The sequence below is a fragment of the Tamandua tetradactyla genome, chromosome 7 (genome assembly GCF_023851605.1).
Source record: "Tamandua tetradactyla isolate mTamTet1 chromosome 7, mTamTet1.pri, whole genome shotgun sequence".
Lineage (NCBI taxonomy): Eukaryota > Metazoa > Chordata > Mammalia > Pilosa > Myrmecophagidae > Tamandua > Tamandua tetradactyla.
Window position 1 is genome coordinate 170,943,340 of NC_135333.1, and position 21,228 is coordinate 170,964,567.

Here is a 21,228-nt window from a genome sequence, read left to right on the forward strand (position 1 = left end):
TACCATTGTAGGTTTACATTGTTTTTTCATCTCTTCTACTGTGTCTTTCATTCCCATAAGTTCTGTGCTTTGTTTTTTCAGAATTTCCATTTCTTCTTTTTGTTCATTCCTTACCTTCTTCATATCCTCCCTCAATTCACTGATTTGGTTTTTGATGAGGTTTTCCATGTCTGTTCATATATTCTGAATTAATTGTTTCAGCTCCTGTATCTCATTTGAACTACTGGTTTGTTCCTTTAACTGGGCCATATCTTCAATTTTCCTGGTGTGATTTGTTATTTTTTGCTGGCATCTAGACATTTAATTACCTTAATTAGTTTATTCTGGAGATTACTTTCACTTATCTTACCTGGGATTTTCTTGCTAGATGAGTTTGTTGTCTAGCTGTTCTTTGACCTTCAGTTCAGCTTTTTCTGGACCTCTAGCTTAGGTTTTGTTTAACAGAGGATAATTTTTCAGTTCTTGTTTTCTTGTTTCTTGCCCTGCTTGTAAGGTGCCTTTTCTCTCCCCACCCTTAGGAGGGTCTACATAGGTAATTGGACTCCAGCCAAGTTTTCCTGGACTAAACTGGCCTCCTATCAGGGGGAAAGAGTCACCTGCATCAATTTTCCCTGAGGGTGAGAACCAGCAGGTTAAAAGACTTTCCTGTGAAGTCTCTGGGCTCTGTTTTTCTTATCCTGCCCATTATGTGGCACTTGTTTGCCTGCAGGTCCCACCAGCAAAAGATGTTGTGGCACCTTTAAGTTTGGAAGGCTCTCCCTGCTGGGGGCATGGTGGAGACAGAGGGGAGGTTGTAGGCTGGTTTTAATGGCTTCAAATTGCCAAGCCCTGGGTTCTGAATTCCTTGAGGGAGGGATTCCACCTGAGTTGGGCTCCACCTCTTCCCTGGGGAAGGCACATGTGGGAGACAGCCCTGAAAGCAGTCCGTTTCTGCCTATGCCTGGGGCAGTTGCAGCCTGAGTAGTCCCACCGCTGAATCCAGAGGCAGCCAAGCCTCCGTAGAGACAGCCACAAAAACCTCCATTTCTTCCCTTTTCCTCTTTTTCGGTTAGCCCAATAAGCGACCTCCACCTTGACCAGGTTCACCTGATTGGGCGCCTATTTTTAGTAGTCAGAATTTGTTAATTAATGCCACAATTGGTGTTTGGTTGGACTCAGTCCCTGCTACTGTTAGAGTGTCTTTCCTTTCCCTCTGGGAAGCCGCCTGTGGGGGAGGGGCACTGGGCGCTGGCCACCACGGCTTGGGGAACTCATGGTTCTGGGGAGACTTGCAGCTGGTCCAGCTGGTCCAGACTGGGGTACACTGTGTGTCTGGTCACTGTCGTGGCTCCGGGAGCTGTTCTGTACTGTTTCTGGTTATTTAGTAGTTGTTCTGGAGGATGAACTAAAATGCGCACCTTGCTAAGCTGCCATCTTGGCCCCTCCTGATATAAGCAGTTTTAAGTCTACCATCTTGTCCTTTAGTTTTTGTCAGTTCTATATATTATTTTCCTTTTCTCTCTTTTTTCCTTTAAATTACTGTTACTCATATTCTTCAATTCTGTGTCCTTCCCCAGGCTTCCCTCTCCTGTCTTTTTTTAATCAGCTGTCAGGACTCCCTTTAGTATTTCTTGTAGGACTAGTCTCTTGTTGACTATTTCTCGCAATCTTTCTTTGTCTTTGAAGATTTTAACTCTCCCTCAGTTTTGAAGGATAACTTAGGCAGATAAAGAATTCTTGGTTGAAAGCCTTTCTCATTTATTATCTTAAATACAGCATACCACTGCCTCTTCTTGCTTCCGCGGTGCCTGTTGAGTAGTCTGAAGTCAGGCTTATGTGTTTTCCCTGTGTGTAGTATATTACTCTTCTCATGCTGCTTTCTGGACTTTTTGTTTCCTTTCAACACCTGACAGTCTGATTGGCATGTGTCTTGGAGTAGACCATTTTGGATTTATTCTATTTGGAGTTTCCTAGGCCTCTTTGACTTGCATATTCATGTCTTTTAAAAGGATTGGGACGTTTTCCCTAATTATATCTTCAACTAACTTTCCCAGCCCTTTACTCTTCTTTTCTCCTCCTGGGACACCAGTGATTCTTGTATTTGTGTGCCTCTTATTGTTCATCATTTCCCTAAGATCCAATTGCATTATTTCCATCTTTCTCACCATTTGTTCTTTTGAGCACTCTAGTTCAATTTTTCCATCTTCTAGCTCGCTTATTCTTCCTTCTGCTTCAAATCTGCTCTTATATGTCTCCAGTATATTTTCAGTTTAGTCTACTATATCTCTTATTTCTGTGAGATCTGCCATCGTTCTATTTAACCTCCCAAATTCTTCTCTAGGCTCTTCTAGTGTCTTCCTGATGATATCCTTTATTTCTTTATAAATATCCTTGAGTAGTTGTTCCATATTCTTTGTCACCTCTGGCATTTTGACTTGGTCGTTTGGCTGGGCCATTTCTGCTTAGATCTTCATGTCTTTTGTGATTTTCTATTGTGTTCAGGGCATTTGATTATCTTGGTATGGTTATTTTGCAAGTTGGTTTCCTTCACTCTTTTAAAGTTTTGTATTTACTTGTTTTTTGCTGGATGTGTCCCTTTGTGCTTCATTTGTTGGTTATTCTCCACCAAATCAAGGTTCAGACCTCATGCAGGGAATACAGTTCAACTTAGTGATCTATCAGAGCTAGGCCAATGCACGGGTATGCCAGTGACAGAATGACTGCCCACCACGTAGGAGACCCAGGCTCAGCTCTCAGCCCATACACCAAAAAAAAAAGACTGAAAAAGAAAAGAAGGAAAAAGGGATAATAATAATAATAAAATTAAATAATATAATAAAAATATGAAGCACAAAACAAGACCAACAATAAAACATATCTCAGCAATAGTAGGCTTTAGAATCAAAAGGAGACACCCCAGGATATCCTGGGAGTGAAGTCAGACGGGTGCCCACTGAAGGAGAGAAAATTTAAGAGAAAAAAAGGAATAAAAATGAATGAAATGAAATAATAAAAATAATGTATGAAATAAAAATATAAAATAAAGAATAAAATATAGAATATATATATGAAAAGAACGGTGGGCCATGGTGGCTCAGCAGGCAGAGTTCTCAATAGCCTGCCATGCTGGCGATTTGGGTTCGAGTTCCTGTGCCTGCCCATGCAAAAAAAACAGAAGGAAATAAAAGAACAATTATGTTACTATAAAAATGTATTGAAAAAATGTTTTTAAAAGAGGGAACAGAAAAAAAGAAATATTACAAAAAAAATAAAAATTAAAGATGTAGGCCAATGAGTTAGCCTTCTTGCATTTACCCCATCTTCCCAGCAGGTGGCGACCGTGAGTCTCCTCCTCCCTCAGCCCCACCCCTCCTGGCCAAAGTAAGTCAAGGTCAACGTGCTCGGCTATCGGGGCTGCTCCTGGTGGTGGGGGGGTGGGGGTGGGGAAAGAAGGGTGAGGGGCGGTGGGAGGGCGCCTGCCGGTCTCTGCTGGAGGTTCAGCTGATTCTCAACGCTGGCAGGTCTGCGCGGGCTCCGGCTCTGCGAGTGTTTGAACCCAGCTTTCTCCGCGGAACCCTCCTCTGGGGAGGCCTTAACTTACCATTTAATTGTGCCAGAATCAGAATGCACTACCAAGGGTTTCCAAACTTCTGTAAAGCTCTAGACTTGATTTTACCTTTCCCCCCAAAGTGTATTTTTACAGACAACTTCAATACAAAACAGATGAAAACGAGCCATTTTATGTAGATGGGGGAGGGGGAGGTATAAGGTGCTGCCCCACCCAGTTTATTCCTCTTTTCTCCATGGCCCCGAACACTCCTCCGAATGATTCTGGGGTTGCAGGGAACACACTTTGAAACCACTGGCCTGTGGGAAAGAAGTCAAGCCAAGGAGTTTCTGACCCTCCGTTTACTTTACCGTGAATTTTCAATGAGTCAAACCAGCCCCCACCTTTCTCTTGCTGGTGCACAGGTAGCCTCTGCTGAGGGGTGTCTGCAGACCCAATCAGGAGAGCAGTGCACATCCAGCAAGCCCGAGGCTTGCTACGCGGGGTGCAGCTTTTAAAATCTCAGCCCAAGGTGCTCCAAGGGGCCCAGCGTCTGGGTATTTTCCTGAATTTTTTTTAACACTTCATGTGATCTCTGTAAAATTATTTTAAGCCTCAGATCTGTTGGGCTACAGATGTGAAGTTTAACTTTATTCAGATGCATAATAAAGCTGTGACAAGATAATTGTTTGATGGTTAAATGACTTCCTATTCCTGAAAGCCAAACACGATTTAAGAATAGTAGAATGCTTTCCACACACACACACACACACATGCACACATGCAAAAACACACGGGACAACTGAAACTGAGAAGCAGCATGGACACAGGAGCCAGCACCAGAGTTCAGTTAGATTTCTTGCCAGCTGCACAGCTGTGCGTAGCGTCTCTGGACCTGGCTTCCTCTCACTCTGGATCTCTCCACACCTGTCTCCTAGGATGCTCTGCACGTGAAATGAGAAAGTGAGCCTGACACACAGTGCACTCTCAGTAAGCTGTAGCCCCCTTGCCTTCGTATCCCTCCCTGCTTTCTTCACAGCTGATCTCTGTATCTAGATGGAAACAGATGAAGCAATTTCACTGATAATTTAGATATATATATGTAATGTTACAGCTTGCATTTATCTATTTAAAAATGAACGTTAAGTGCCTCCTATTTGCTTGCCCTTCTGTTCAAGATTAACAGAAGCTTCCACAATTTGGAGCTTCCAAGGTTAACAAAACCTGGGCCCTGACCTGAAAAGGACCTCAGTCTAGATGTAGAGACAGACTTGGTATAAAAGAGCCAGGTAAAGGTTAAAATAGGAAATAAAAAATCTTTAAAAAAAATTCTTGATTATTCCCATGGAGTCTTCTTTTTTGGGGTTCTCTGGTGAGGTTTTGAGATCAACATGCAATGCCTTTAGAATTCTGAGCATCACATGCAATGATTTGGAACTTAGGACAAAAATAGTATAATGAACTGGCACTCAGGAGGACAAATATAGAAACCTGGATTACAGGGCACATTCCTCGTGTGTCTTCTTCAATTACCTGTAATTTCATCTTATTTTTTCTGCATCAAAAAATACTGAGATGAAAGTACTCATGTTCTTTATACTAAGTTGGGGTTATTTTGCTGTATTGGAAAATAGAGAATTAAAAGGGAGAACAATGGTCTGTTTTGTTTATTCTAGAACTACTTTATTCTTGGCGTTCATTTCTTTCTCTTTTTTAGACTGTTTCTAAAACATATTTACTCTTGTTGTTTTTTCACTGTCGTCACAGCCCTGAATCCTTGATTTTAGCTCCTTGCCTGGCAGTGTAAAGGCTTTCTACACACGTCTGCTTCGTGTTTGCACCTCCAGCAGCTGGCACTAAGTATTTATTCAATGGAAAAATGGCAGTCAAAAATCAATTAATTAATCAGTCTTTAATTAGAGCCCTTGCAATGTGTTTGTGGTCTTTCCCCTACAGGATTAAAAATAGCATCCCAGATGATTTTCACTGGAGGAATAATTGAAGCAACTGAGAATATTTGATGAGTGGTTTCAGTACCAGCTAAGTAAATTCCCCTTTTCATCACATAGAGACATCAGGGTCTCCTGCCTCCTGACCCTCTGACTTCTCTGCTCAGCACCCGTCCTGGGATCCGATGTAAGGAGCCTCAGAACCTCTTCTCCGTGCAGAGGCTGGAACTTCAGGTGTTTCTTAGGTGCTGTAGGATATTTTCTGTCTCCCAGGATCTTTGAGCTTCTTGGCCCTTTGTTGTCCCTGCTGCTTCGTTCCCCAGACTTTTCAGTCTGTGCTCCTTGTCTGCTTACTATGTGTTCACCTCTACCTTGTCTGACTGTTCAGGGTTTCCAGTCTCTACTGAAGTTATCAAAAAGTTGTCAGCTGGTAATGTGCCTCAATATCATTTATTCTTCACAAATCAGATTGCCATGACACACTCACTTCCCTGAGCATTCAGGTGGCAGCAGTAACAGTAATTCTGATGGACAGCAATAGCAAAAACAAAGGACTTCACTCTTTTTTCCCAAATTAGCCGATCCCTCAAGAATCAAATAGTTTGGCATTTAATATAGAATAGTTTCTCTAGCTCATAACTCTTGATGTTTTGTTCGGGATAATTCTGTCAGGGGAGGCTTACCTGGGCATGTAGAATGTTGAGCAGCGTCTCTCGCACAACCTCTACCCCAATGTTTCCAGACCAGGCCAAGGGCCCCTGGGAGGCAAAACTGGCCCCCTTGAGAGCCACAGATGCTGAAGACATTGTATAAATCTCCAGTGTTGAACTCATTGTGTGAACTCCGGAAAATAATGCTGTCTGAGGATGACCCAAGGAGTTTTGTCCTTGGCACAAGGCTGAGGTCAGTTCTGATGGATGGATGAGTGGGTATTAAGAGTTTCTCCACAATGTGAGCCAAGAGTGTTTCTGTGAATCTTGGTGCCCCTCCAGTTTCCAGTTATCTGTACCCCACTCCAACCCATCCCTCATAATCTCTGTTCCAGCTCATAAACGCCTCTTCTGCCTTCTTGTATTGGTAAGGCTAAGATGTTAACAAGGTCTGAAAGCAGCAAACCAACATTTCCTGTGGTCACCCACCCTGCTAATGCACACACTGTCTCATTTAATCCTGGCAGCAGCCCAGAGAGAAGTTTCCCATCCCTGTTGCACCAGTGAGGAAACAGAAGTACAAATTCACACAGCTCAGTGGCAGATTTTGGAGGAGCAAGCAGGCCTTCTGACTTCACGTAAATGATATTTTTATCCTATTCTTCAAGTGTAGTCCGTATCTACTAGAAATGTGATCACTTACTGCTTGAACATTTAGTCACTATTTGTTTGAAACCAGGGAGTCTGAGAGTCATGTTAGGATAAGTATAAATGCCTCAAGCCATAGAGTGCTAACGAGAAAGGGGGCCTCGGACAGAATTCCCCTGGCCAACTTGCAGCATCGTTCTGTCGTTCAGCAAGTGTGTGCGGAGGGCTTGCTCCATGCGGGACGTTGCCTCGGTCGGAGCAGCTGAGAGAGGAGATGAGGACTAATGGGGAGAATGGGGGATGCTTCTCTGCAGGCCACCGTCTGGGAGGCCATCTCTCATCCTGGCACCTCCCCTAGCACTGCACATACCACATTTCTTCAGAACAGTGTCTGCCACCCTCCTCCTCGAGGGGGGCACAGCATAGGGACTCCTGGATCTTGGTGATATGAAAAGACCATGCTATTTTATATCTGTAGCCCTAGAATCTAAAATCCTATAGAAAGCGTGTTGGGCTCTTGTTGCTACTATAACAAATCACCAAAAACTTAGTGCATTAAACAATACAAATTTATTATTTTGTAGTTGTGGAGTTCAGAAGACCTAAAGTCAAGGTGTTGACAGGGCTGCATTCCTTCTCTTGCCGTTTCTAGCTTCTCGAGACCATTTGTTCCTTGGTCATGGCCTCACCTTCCATCTTCAAAGCCAGCAGCATGACAGCTTCTAATTGCTCTCTCTGATTTTGATCCTCCTGCCTCCCTCTTATAAGGACCATTGTGATTACGTTGGGACCATCCAGATAGCTCAGGCTACTCTCCCCATCTCAAGATCTTGAACTGAATCACATCTACAGAGTCCCTTTTGCCATGTAAGGTCACATGCTCACAGGATCCAGGGGTTAAGATGCCTTTGAGGGGCCTTTATTCGGTTTACCCCAGTAAGCAATAAAAGTACATTTTCCCATTCCCGTTTGATTTTATGGATGAAGAACCTGAGAAGTTAAATGAATTCCCGAAAACCCTGCACTTGAATATAGCTTAGAAGCTGGTCACCGCACCTCAGTAGATCATTTCTGTTCTCTGTCCAAAGTCCCTTCTTTTCTAACACTTCACCACGATTTACGTTTGTTTCGTTGTTATTTCTGTTTACTTCTTGCCCTAAGGTAGGGCCGTCACACAGCTCTGTGCCTGAGACAGAGTATGCCCGTCAGTAAAGCGTTTTTGAATGTGAGAATGGGTATTCTGTTATGTGCTGGGGTAGACATAACTCAGTCTATTGCGGATTGCTCTGTGCAGTGTCTTCTAGCAGGTTAAAAACTCTTAGCCATTTTTAAAGCATCCAAGGGAAAATGGAAGTGCAATGTTAGCTCATAATTTGAGTTGATAAAATGGGGCCCTTCACCTGGCATAATGTCCTCTCCTTCTCTGCTGTGGCTGGTGGGCTGGGAGACGCTGTGAACTGGAACAGAGTATTCTATTTGGGGAACTCTGGTGGACAATGCTTTCTTTGTGTGTGGGCATTTTGTCAGCATCTACAGTCTTTTGGGAGTGCGTTTCATGCCTTTCTTTGTTGTTTCAGTCCACAACTAGAATAAGAAGGATGGCAGAAAAATGAACTGACTACTTTATTTCTGCATTAGTTTTCCTCTGTCAGGCCTTAGAAAAGTCAAAAAGAAGGAAAAATCACTCATTCCTAACAGAATTGGCAAGTATCACATTTATGGGTTCAGTTAGTAAGTTGTGTGGAGTTTAAATGAAAAAAAAATCAGAAAAATATAGATAATTTCCATCACAGCATATGAGTTCTTGGAAGTCTTAAATGAAAATACCTTATACTAAAAGAGCTGTGTGAAGAAAAGCTAAGCAAACGTGACACCTCTTGTTGTCGGGGAAGACAAATTATATTTATATTATGGAGGCACTTTAGAAGGTTAGTGGAGTCACTGTTTGGTCAAACGTGTTTTGCATCTTAAATTCTATTATCTTAGGAAATATTATACTTCCCCCCCAGTTACTAATAGAAACAAGAGAATATGAAGCCAAAGGAAGACGTCTTCCCTTCTAATATTGCTTTTAAGGTCCAAGATACTTAACCCCACTTGTAATGTATTTACTTTGGTTCTAGTGGCCAAGGATGTCAATATTCTATTTGATGAATTAGAAGCAGTCAATAGTCCTTGCAAAGATGATGATTCTCTCCTTCACCCTGGAGACCTGACCAGCACTTCAGATGATGCTAGCAGATTGGAAGCAGGTGGAGAGGTAAGAGTGTGTGCTATTTACAAATATAACCCTCGTCCAAGTGAAACATGTTCCAGTGAACTGTTTAAAGGAATAATCTCATGGATGCTTTAAAAAAAAAAAAAAAGGCCATGTTTTATATTCTTTTGGAATCCCGCATGGATCTAACACATTTCAAGGATCCTAAATCTACCTCAACTCAAAACCAGTTTTCAGTGGGTCATCCACTCCCTTCTCATGCCTAAAGACATTTTATTTATACACAGGAAGATTCTTAAAACCATGCCACTTCAGGTCAGCATTCTTGGTGTAGCTAACTAGTCAATGGTACGCTTTACAAGATGGACTGCTGTGTGTCAGTCTCCCAGCCCATACAGCATTGACATAAAATGGACTGACTCTCGGTGAATCAGTCGTATGGCCTGATACCTCGCTGAGTCTCCATTTGCCTCTGTGATCTGGGAGCTAGTTGCTGTGCAAATAGAACCGTTGTTCTTATATCATTTTAGAGTAATCAGCATTTTGTTAGAGGCACCCGCCATTGCTCAGGTTGTGTCCAATGGAGTACAATACACCTTTGCACCTGTACCAGGCATAGGTGATAGGGACACAATATCAGAATAATTTATTTATTGCACATCCCTAGTGTTTTCATTATTCAAGGACTGAATAACCATGGAAGGAATGACATCTTTGAACAAGGAAATGTGTTTACTTTTACCAGCTCTCCGGGCTTGTCCCCACAAACACCATGTTTTCTTTCCTTTTGTTTGTAAGAAGAAATCTCATTCTCTCGTCTTCACATAGATATGTTGGATGCCATAATATAGCACAGAGGGGACCTTGGAAGTGGTCTCAGAAAACAACTCGTGCCATCCCCCTTAATTCACAGATGGGCAGACAGCTCCTAAAGCCCAGGTCTGGCTGCCCTGCGGGGTGGGGGGGCACCCTCCTCCTGAAGCCTTGGTGAAGCCCTGTTTTTCTAGGCAGGTGCTGATGGGCTAAAGCCATAGGATGGTTTTATCATTTGGCAAATCATTAAGAAAATGTTCGTTCAGGTAAAGTCCTGGATGCATCTTAATGCAGAAGCAGTGAAGGTGATCCAACTCATGAAGACGTGTGCACGAAAATGTGGAACCTGGGTGCTTTCATCCCACCTGGCCGGGATTTTCCTTTTGGATGAGGTTACATACAGATGCTTCTGCAAGAATGTGGTTTTCAGGACTGCCTGGGAGGCAGCTTCTTCGTGCTGCTGTTTGGAACTGAGGCGTTCTGTGGCCCAGAGCAAGGATTGACGCCCCCTTCCCCTCGGCTGGGTCTGCAGGTGTGCTCTTGAAGTTTCTCAGTCTGAGAAGCCTGCATCTGGTCTGTGGGTGGATTTTTTAGTGGTGTAGGTGATCAGTAGAAGCCTGGATGAAAATTCAACCTTCTTCTTTTGTTCTTTACTTTTTTTATATGTAGTAATTGATTATTACAAAATAATATCTGTTCCTTATATGTAAGTTATAAAACGTAGTCATAAAATGAACATCTCAAATCACCCTCCAGCTTATGAGCTATTCCAAATTATGGTGTTTTTCATATTATGATGGCAACTCAAATTGTTTTTTAATGGAATAGAAAATATTAGAGTATATTCAAGTAGAGAGAGGGTAGGTACTGTTTTGCGACACTTCTGTCTCAAACATTGCGTGTGTGTACATTCATATGTACACAAAAATTTGGAGAAACAGTGACTCTAGAATATCATCAAAACCATTAAAGTACCATCCCTCTACCCTCCCAAAGATCCCACCTTCCCAGATTTTTGTGTTTTTATTCGTTTTACCAAATACATATGTGGCTTTAATTACTTGATTTTTGGATTTTTAAAATTTTGTGCTGTATAGAAAATGGCATCATGCAGTACAAAGTCTTCTGTGACTTACATTTTATTCCTGTCAATACTGTTTTTAAGATTCGTTCTTATTATTAGAGGCAGCTGTAGGTTGTTTTCACTGTTATGTAGTATTCCGGCTGACTCTCCCGCAGCCAATCTGTTTGCCTCCCACTGGGCATTAGGGTAGGCTCTCATTTTTTTCCTGTTATGAACAACGTTGTTAGGGGCAGTCACTTAGGTTTCTCCTGGTTGCCATATGCAGGAGTTTCCCTGGGGTTGTACATTATGCAAATCCTCGGTTTTCCAAGACCTGCTGTGGGTGGTGTTTCCCACAGTGACCATGTCAATTTTCATTCTTACCCACAAAGAACAATGTGGGAGTTCTCAGCCATTTCATGTCTTTGCCAGAACTTGGTATTGGCCCATTTTACTTGCTTTTTCCGATTGTTCTTTTGTTTTCTTATTTATATGTTTTTCATTACTAAAAATGTAATTTTAATAAAACAAAATGAAAAAAATGTATTTGGTTTTAGTTTTTTAACATCATCACCTGAGGCTCAATTTTAAAAGTGGTTTGAGCTGGTCCTTTCTCTTTGTATGCAGGCAGTGCGGGAGAAAAACAAATCAAATGGACTTTACTTTAGAGATGGAAAGTGTCGAATTGACTACATTCTTGTGTACAGAAAATCCAACCCCCAGACCGAAAAGAGAGAGGTGTTTGAAAGAAATATCAGAGCAGAAGGATTACAAATGGAGAAAGAGGTAAATAGTTTGTTTAAATGAGAAAAAACTAAGTATGTATATCTGTTCATATCAAGAGGCAATAAAAAATAAGCAGTTATGTTAACTGAACATTTCATTTGATCAGGTTTATTTGGGAAATGTTCCAGCAATTAGACTTTCACAGCACAATTTGCCTATGAGAGCATTTTACAGTGCGACAATTCCATGAGAACCAGAATCTTCTATTTCATTTCAATGGATTGCTTCCAGGTGTTATTTGTTATTTACCCAGTTTCCTACATAGGCTGCTTGTCAGTCTTTATGAATAGAGGTTTCTAATCACATGAATTAAAGGAACTTTGGATAAAATGTGGTCACCTGCTTTGGAGGCTCTTTTTATTTTTCAGGAAACATTTATAATGACTTTGGGCTTCCTTGTGCTCTAGAAGAGACTGCATGGCTAATTTGGCCAAAATCAATTAGAACTTACAAAAGGATTCCAGTGTCAAGAAACTTTTCGTTTGTTTTTTTAAAATCTGGTTTCTAAGTTCAAGAGTGCTCTTACCACTGTTTGGTTCTTCCTTGCCCATCTCTGCATGGGGGCTGGGGGTAGGGGGGTTAAAGGAAGAATTTAGTAAAGAAGGTCCAAGGGCCCCAGCCAGCCCTCTCATAATAGTTCACGTTGGCATCACTGGTCACCCAGAAATGCCGTGCGCATCTCTGGAGCTTGGCCCCGTGGACTGAATTACATAGCTCTTCTCAGAATTTCCCTAAACATTGTGCAAAGCTTCTACACCTTTTCACAGTGAGTAAGAAGAAAGATTGTCGATGAAGACATCTGTGTCTGCTTCTGCTCCTCCAGGCTGAGGGTGGGCCTTTGACATCACGCACAGGCTGGGCAAAAGTGCCCTCACCCATCAAGGACTCAGGGCGTCTTATGTCCACACTTGCCCTGTTAATCCTGGGACGCTTCTGACCAGTGGGTTTTTCCCTGGTCTGTTATAATGACCTCAACTCTTGAGCATTTAGAAAACAGAAGCAGTAGTTTTTTCTGGAATGTCTCCAATAAGAGAATTAGGGAGCACTGAGCTGAGTGTGACCTCAAGGGGACAGGTTCTCATACCGGGAGGGCAGGACCAGCTCAGAGGTGTCACAGTGGCAAGTTCGGTGGAGAAACAAACAATTAAATGTGTTATTTTCCACCTTTGTGGAGCTCCAGAAAATCCTTCTGAACCCATTGATCTTTAAGTTCATTGATCTGATGAATCTTGGTCTTTAAGTTCTTGTTGAAACTACTGTGTGCTCTCTTTTATTAACAGTAATAGCACATTATTATCTTTATTCTTAAAAGTCATTGCACATCATGTATCCCTCTAAGTTTCAGAATTTGTGTAGTAAGAAATAAAAGATCTGACTTTCCATATTACCTGAAGGAATGAAGGTTCTTCCTCTGATCCTGGATGATTGTCAACATTTTGGTTTCCATCAAAACTAGATGGCTTTATGCAGTCAATGAAAGGCGTGCATTTTATCTTCGTGAGGCAGCCCAACGTCATCATTTTTGCGTGTTTATTCTCTGCATTCCTAGGTCTTTGTAATGCCATTTCACAACCTATTAGTTAAAAGTCAAAAAGCCTACTACTTTTTAGAATAATGCATGCTGCTGAAGTGGTGGCAGATCTCCTCCCGTGTCTTCTAAAGCGTCACCTGTAAATAGTGCTCAGCTGCCAGAAGGCGGAGGAAGAGTACCCTGCCCGTCCTTACACAGCTGTGCCGCGCTGTGAAGTGTTGGCCGTATGCAGTGGATTTGGGGATTGTATACAAGATAATTTCATTTGGTTACCATTAAAAAAAAATTAATAGCTAGATGTCTTAGTTTCCCAGCTGCTAAGAGAAACACCGTGCAGCGGGTTGGCCATACCCCAGCAATCGGCTCAGGGGTTCGGAGGCGGGAAGCTTCCTTCCAGGGGTGCTGTCTCCTGGTGGCGGCCGTCCCTGGGGCTCCTCGGCTTGCCCATGCCGGGGTGGTGTCCTCTCCTTTGTCCCCTGGTCCCTAGGACTTCTGCCTTCTTGCATCTCTCTGTGCCTTTCTCTTCAGAAAACCTGTCCCCTCCAGCCCCTGGCCACTTCTTCTTTTCCCCAAGTCCTCTATTTGCCCCTACAGCCAGCCAGCTGTTCCCTTCTCTGGAACCTTCTCCCAAGCAGCCTCTCCAGCTGCCTGGCCCCCATTTCCCTGCCCCGAGACACTTCACAGCAGCCGAGCACGACAGCTCCTCCTTGGCCTGAGGGCTGCACTGCGCCTTCTCTCAGCCCATCAGGGCGGCACCCAGAGGTGCCTTTTACACGTCTTCCTGCGCGGGAGGCAGTGGGAAACGATAGACACGGGAATTAATTTTTCCCTGTCATAAATAATTAAAGTGTTCCCTTGCTTGGAGAGTAAACAACTCGCCGTCCACCCTGTGTTATTGGATTTAGGAACCCTGTGTGTAAGGATCTCTGTAGGGACAGTCAGGTGTGGCAGGAGTGAGGACACCAGAGAGGTCAGAGAGACGATTTTATTAGTACTCGCAGGTCCCGGACCGTGAGGAGAACCAGGCCCACGGGCCGCAGGGAGGGGAGCCAGGGGCTAGAGCGCAGCCAGGCAGCCCGGGAGGAGGCTACAGGGTCTGGGGACCCTACCTGAGTGCTGCACGGCTGAGCACAGAGCTCGGGAGATGGGCCATGCAAGTGTGGGGAGTTTGCATAGGCCTTCCTGGGGGCATAAAGCCGGGCAGGAATGGGGAGGAGCGCGAGAGGCTTTTCATCATGTAAAAGTAGCTGTGAGAGACCAGCATGAGGGTCTGAGAGGCCGGGGCACTGTGATTGTGCAAAGCCCCCATGACTAACATCAGGGTGTGAGAGGCCGGGGCACTGTGATTGTGCAAAGCCTCCGTGACTAACATCAGGATCTGAGAGGCTGGGCCACTGTGATCGTGCAAAGCTTCCATTACTAACATCAGGATGTGAGATGCCAAGGCACTGTGATTGCGCAAAGCCCCCGTTACTAACATCAGGGTCTGCGATGCTGGGGCACTGTGATTGTGCAAAGCCCCTATGACTAACATCAAGGTGTGAGAGGCCAGGGCACTATGATTGTGCAAAGCCCGTTACTAGTATCAGGTTCTGAGAGGCTGAGGCACTGTGATTGTGCAAAGCCCTTATTTTATTTTAATTCCCTGCACCATTAGTGGTACTTTTATTTAAATCAAGCTTTTTAAAAACAGCTATAGCAGATGCAACAATTGGCACCAGTAGGCCTCTTTTCCAGGGAGCGAGAAGGGTGATGCAGAGGCCCTGAGGCAGGGCTGTGCCGCCGCGTGGATGGAGCAGTGAGGAGGCAGGATGGAGTCATTGAGGAAGGTAGAGGACAGTGAGGAATGGCACCAGTGGGTCAAGTGGCAACCAGATGGCATCCCCCGGACGTCACTGGGGGACTTCGACTTTTCTCTCAGTTTTCGGTAGAGATGTGATGAGATCTGAAGTCTGTTTTAACAGGGTCGCTCTGGCTACCTGGCAAGGCCAGGGGCAGGGATGCCAAGAGCAGAAGCAGGGAGACCTACTAGCAGGACTCTTCTTGAAAGAGTCCACAAAAAAAGGATGCTGGTGGCTGGGCCAAACAGAGCCAGGAGAGCTTGAGAAGAGTAGCAGGTGGAACTGGAGGGGTTTGCAGACAGGTGAAGGTCCAAGAGAAGAATCACAACCCTACCCAAGTACACTGCTTCAAAAAAGAGATAAAACACAGTAAGCTTTTAAGACTAGATTGCACAAATAATGCAATTTGTCAAAACGGTTTCTATGAGAGGTACCGAGTAAAGGAAACTTGGAACAAATATCAACTCCTTTTTTTGTACCATGCCATGCCATGCCAAGGTTTTCTTCTGAATGGGTGGGAGAAAGGAGTTCCGTTTAGGGACACGGCCAGAGGAGAAGGTCCTGTTGTAGACCTGTCGTGTCTGAGGTGTGCTGGTGGAGAGCTGAGTAGGATAGAAAAATCTGGAACTTGGGGAGAGATTTGGCTTAGGGATATACATTTGGATAAGATCACAAAGGAACAACTCCAGGTAGGAAAAAGGAGCAGTCCCCGGACAGAGCCCTGGGGCGTGCCAGTGTAGCCACACCAGGGGGTAAGAAGGGTGGAAACATGTAACTTCAGTAAATGCACACACACACACACTTGAGGCATGAGAGGGAGCTTCCGAGCAGCTGGGAGAGAACAGGGAGGATTTCCTGTGGGAACGTGTTACAAGACTGTGCCAAATGCCAGTGTGATCAAAATTGAAAATTAATTGCTGGATTTCGCCATGTGGAGGGTTTTGATGAACAGCTTCAGTGGAAAGCCAGGGATAAAAGCATAATTAAACTGTTCAAGAAAGAACGGATTACTGGAATAAAAATTTTAAAACAAAACAAGAAACATAAGACTGTGTAAGACAAGCAATGAACCTTGCTGTAAACCACGAGCTGTTGTTAACAGCACAATTACGCAAATGTTCTTTTATGAATTGTAACAAATGCTCCACACTCATGCCAGGTGCTAATAATTGGGTGCTACATGGAAACTCTGCGTCTCTATTTTGTGCATGATTTTTCTGGAAACCTATAACTTTTCTAGTAAAAAACAAACGGTTGACCATGAGAGGGAGGAGAGAGAGAGAGAAACAGGAGGAGAAAATTTGGAGATAAAAAATATAAATAGCTCTTTCAAGGAGCTTATCATACAGAAGAAGAAATTAATGGAGTGGTAGATGGAGGAAGTTTTTTAAAGATGGGAGCAGTAACTGAATGTTTTTATGCTAATAAAATGATTCCTTTGAGTAGGAGAATTGATGTTGTAGAAGAGAGAAGAAAGAATATTTTTTAGCAATAGCTGAACCAATAAGAAAAGAATTGTCGTGATCCTGTCCGTCACATGGACCCACCTGGTTGCGTCTGTCCCCGCAGATGCTCCTTCCCCCGGGGCTGAGGACATGCTGTCCGCTCCCCTGGACAAGGCAAGGCCTTCGCTTTATGCATGAGATCTCATTCCCTGAATCCTACTCAAGGTCATTGTCCCCAAAAGAGGTAAAATATAGTAAGGTTTTTAAGTTGAAATGCATGAATTAATGCAATTTGTCAAAACAGTTTGTTTCAATTCCAAGTACTAAATAAAGGAAACTCAGAATAAATATCAACCTTCTTGATTTTGCTATATGTACTAAGACTTTCATATTTTAAGAAGGTCCTCACTCAGTAAACATTTCCACTCAGTGATTTTTTTTTAATGCATTTTATTTTAAAGGGGTGGTTAAAAATTATTTTTGTTTTCACTCATCTCTCAGAAGAATGGAAACACCTAACTTCAGTAAATACACACACATGCACTCGAGGCAAGGTATGTAGGAGATTGGCAGTGAGGTGATGGAAATACAGGCACACCCCATTTTACCGCACTCAGCTTCATTGCGCTTGGCAGATGTTGTACTTTTATACAAATTGAAGGTTTGAGGCAACCCTGGCTGGAGCAGGTCTGCTGGCAGCATTTATCCAGCAGCGTGTGTTCACTGTGTCCTGGTGTCTTACTTACAAGAGATTGAGTCAGTCATCAAAAACTTCCCAATAAAGAAGAGAGCCCAGCACCAGATACTTCTCAAGTGAATTTTACAGATCATTCCAAGAAGAGTTAATACCAATTCTCCTCAACTCTTCCATGGGATTGAAGAGGAAGAAACACTACCTGCTCGTTCTATGAGGCCAGCATCACCCTAACACCAAAGCCAGATAATACTGCAAGAAAAGAAAATTACAGACCATGTCCTCTCATGAACATAGATGCAAAATTCCTCAGCAAAATACTTGCAAATCAAATCCAACAGTGCATTAAAAGAATCCCACACCATGATCATGTGGGTTTTATTTTTTATTTTTTATTTTTTTATTAACGGAAAGAAAAAAAAAAAGAAATTAACACAACATTTAGAAATCATACCATTCTACATATGCACTCAGTAATTCTTAACATCATCACATAGATGCATGATCATTGTTTCTTAGTACATTTGCATCGGTTTAGAGGAACTAGCAACACAACAGAAAAAGATATAAAATGTTAATATAAAGAAAAGAAATAAAAGTAGTAATAATAGTAAAAAACAACAACAACAAACAAACCAACAAGCAAACAAAAACAAAAAAAACCCTATAGCTCAGATGCAGCTTCGATCATGTGGGTTTTAACCCAGATGTGCAAGGGTGGTTCAGTACAAGAAAATCAACGTAATACACCATATTAACAAATTGAAGGGGGGACCACATCATCATCGTGGTTGATGCAATAAAGGCATTTGATAAAATCCAGCATCCTCTCTTGGTAAAATCACTTTGAAAGAAATAAATAGAAGGAAACTTCTTCAACAGAGCATATATGAAAAACCCACAACTGACATCATACTCAGTGACGAAGATGATGACAGCTTCCCTCTAAGATGTGGGACAAGGCCAGGATGCCCATTGTCATTGCTGTTATTCAGTATCGTGCTAGAAGTTCTAGCTAGAGCAGCTAATCAATAAAAAGAAATAAAAAGCATCCAAATTTAAAGGAGAAGTAAAACGTTCACTATTTACAGGTATGATCCTATATACAGCAAGTCCCTAAAATTCTACAGCAAATCTACTAGAGCTAATAACTGAATTCAGCAAAGTGGTGGGTATAAGATCGAGAGCAAAAATCAATAGTGTTTCTACACACAAGCAATGAACAATCCGAAAAAGAAATCAGGGAAAAAATCCGTTTACAAAGCAACTAAAAGAATCAAATATCTAGGAGCAAATCTAACCAAGAATGTGAGGGACCCAGTATACAGGGAAGTACAAAACACTGCTAAAAAAATTGAAGACCCAAATAAATTGAAGGATTTTCATGTTTGTGGATTGGAAGACAAAGTATCATTAAGATCTCAATGCTACCCAGATTGATTTATATATTCAACACAATCCCAATCAAAATCTCCAATTCCTACATGGCAGAAATGAAAAAGCCATTTATCAAATTTATTTTGAAGGATGAAGGGCTCCCAAATTGCCAAAAAATTCCTGAAGAATGAAGTCGGAAGACTCACTCTTCTAACTTTAAAGCATATTACAAAGCTGCACTAGTCAAAATAATACACCTCAAACAAAAATAACTAAAAAAGGACCAAAGACCTTAAATATAAGAGCCAGGACCATCAAACTCCTAGAAGAAAATAAAGGGAAGCATCTTTAAGATCTTGTGGTAGGCAATGGTTTCACTTTACATCCAAAATACAAGCGATGAAAGAAAAAAATAGATGAATGAGACCTCTTCAAAATTAAAAAACTTTTGTGCTTCAAAAGACTTTGTCAAGAAAGCAAAAAGGTAGCCCACCCAATGGGAGAAAATATTTGGAAACCACATATCTGGTAAAGGTGTAATAACTAGAATATATAAAGCAATCCTACACCTGAGCAATAAAAAGACAAACAACCTAATTTTAAAAATGGACAAAAGACTTGAATAGATAAATGGCTGAAAACACATGAAAAGTTGTTCAACATCATTAATTATTAGGGAAGTACACATCAAAACCACACTGCAAATCAAGATCACACCTACTAGTGTGAAAGCAGAAAACTACAGGTGTTGGAGAGGATGTAGAGAAGTGGGAACACTCGTTCACTGCTGGTGGGAATATAAGCGGTGCAACCACTGTGGAAGACAGCTTGGTAGTTCCTCAGGAAGCTAAGTATAAAATTGTCATATGTTCTGGCAATCCTGCTACTAGGTGTATACCAAGAAGAATTGAAAGCAGGGACTTGAACAGACATTTGCACACCGATGTTTATAGTGGCATTGTTCACAATTGCCAAAAGATGGAAGCGACCCAAGTGCCCATCGCCAATGAATGGATGAACAAAATGTGGTATTGACATACAATGGAATATTTTCGGCTGCAAGAAGGAATGAAGTCCTATACATGCAACAATGTGGATGAATCATGAGGACATTATGTTGAGTGAGATAAGCCAGACACAAAAGGACAACTATTGTATGATCTCACTGATATGAACTAATTATAAGAAGCAAACTCATTGAATTATAAACTAGAATATCAGAGAGCAGGAGATAGAATGAGGGGAGAGAATGGGGACTTGATGCTTAATTTGTGCAGAATTTCTAATTAGGGTGATCGGAAATGTTTGGAAGTGGGTAGTGGTCATGGCATCCCATTACTGTGAATAGAATTAAAGTGTGAAGCTGGTTGAAAGGGGAAGTTTGGGGACATGTCTGTTACTAGAAGGAAAGTTAAAGGATGAAACATGTGACCCATGCTGGGGACAATGACCTGTGGTTTATAGTAGAATTGTAAGAATGCTCTTTCATGAATGAGCACAAATGGTGTATGTCACTATTACAAGACGTTAATAATAGGGTGGTATATGGGGAAAATACAGCTAATGCAGACTATGGACTATGGTTAAAATTGATATTTTAATATTCTTTGATCAGTTTTAATAAAGGTACCACACCAATGCAAAGTGTCTACGACAGGTGGGTATATGAGAATGTTGTATTTTTACATGACTTTATGTAAATCTACAACTTCTGTAATTGAAAAACAATACTTCTAAATAACATTAAAATAACATGCTAAATGAGAGACACCAGATACAAAGTACTACATATCGTATGAGCCCGTATGTTTAAAATGTAAATATGCATGAATCTATAGAGACAGAGTAGACTGGTGGTTGTGTAGGGCTGGGGAAGGTAGAGGGATGGACAGATGACTGCTAAGGGGTGTGCGGTGTTTCTTTTTGGAATAATGAAAATGTTCTGAAATTTACCATGGTGTCGAATGCACAACTCTGTGATTTTACTAAAATCAATTGATTGTACACTTTGGATGGAGTGTATGGTATGTGAATATATAACAATAAAACTTTTTTAAAAAAGAGATGATGCAGCCCTGTCCCTGGGGGCGATGACAAAGGATTAACTCACATCCTGTTTTGTCTGAGACACATTCTAAGAGCCGGCTATGGTGTCTAATTACCCCATTTCTAGATCATTCATTTATTCTTTTGATAGATACCTGAGTATCTACTATTAGTGAGGAAAAAGAAGCGTTAAATAAGCAAATAAATCCGTCAGCTGTGCTGATTCTATGGGAGAAAATATGCAGGAATCCTGGGAATGAGTCACTTTCTCATTAGAGAGTTTAGGGACAGCTTCTAGGAGAATGGGTGAACTGCGCACAGACAGGAATTGGGGTTTGGATTCACTCCTAAGCCCAAGTCTGTAAGGCAGTTGAGAGTTTTCCCACTGTTTGGCTTTTAGACTGGGACGGGTGTGATGAGGTGGAAAGAGTAAGCGGAACGGCTGAAGGGAACCGGCGGGGGCTGGTTGCAGACCCCTCCCCAGCTTAGCCCTGCTGTTCCTCCGTGAGCTTCCGCTGTGGGTGCACCCTCCTTTATGGTTTTCCAGGCTTCTGTCTGCCCATGCCTCAGACATTTCTTCCTTGAAATTCTTCCCAAGTGCTTGCCCCCTTTACAGACAGGGTTCGGCAGGTAAGGAAGCC

The 21,228-nt window shown here is 42.3% G+C and overlaps 1 protein-coding gene across 1 annotated transcript in view; it reads left to right on the plus strand.

Moving 5' to 3' along the window:
* The window catches only part of ANO4 (anoctamin 4), a 445,798-nt gene that overhangs the window by 280,929 nt on the left and 143,641 nt on the right, over positions 1-21,228 (plus strand). Inside the window, exons 8-9 of the mRNA XM_077168293.1 lie at positions 8,897-9,033; positions 11,495-11,653. Of these exons, the coding sequence (XP_077024408.1) occupies positions 8,897-9,033; positions 11,495-11,653 (296 nt within the window). The remainder of the gene's footprint in view (positions 1-8,896; positions 9,034-11,494; positions 11,654-21,228) is intronic.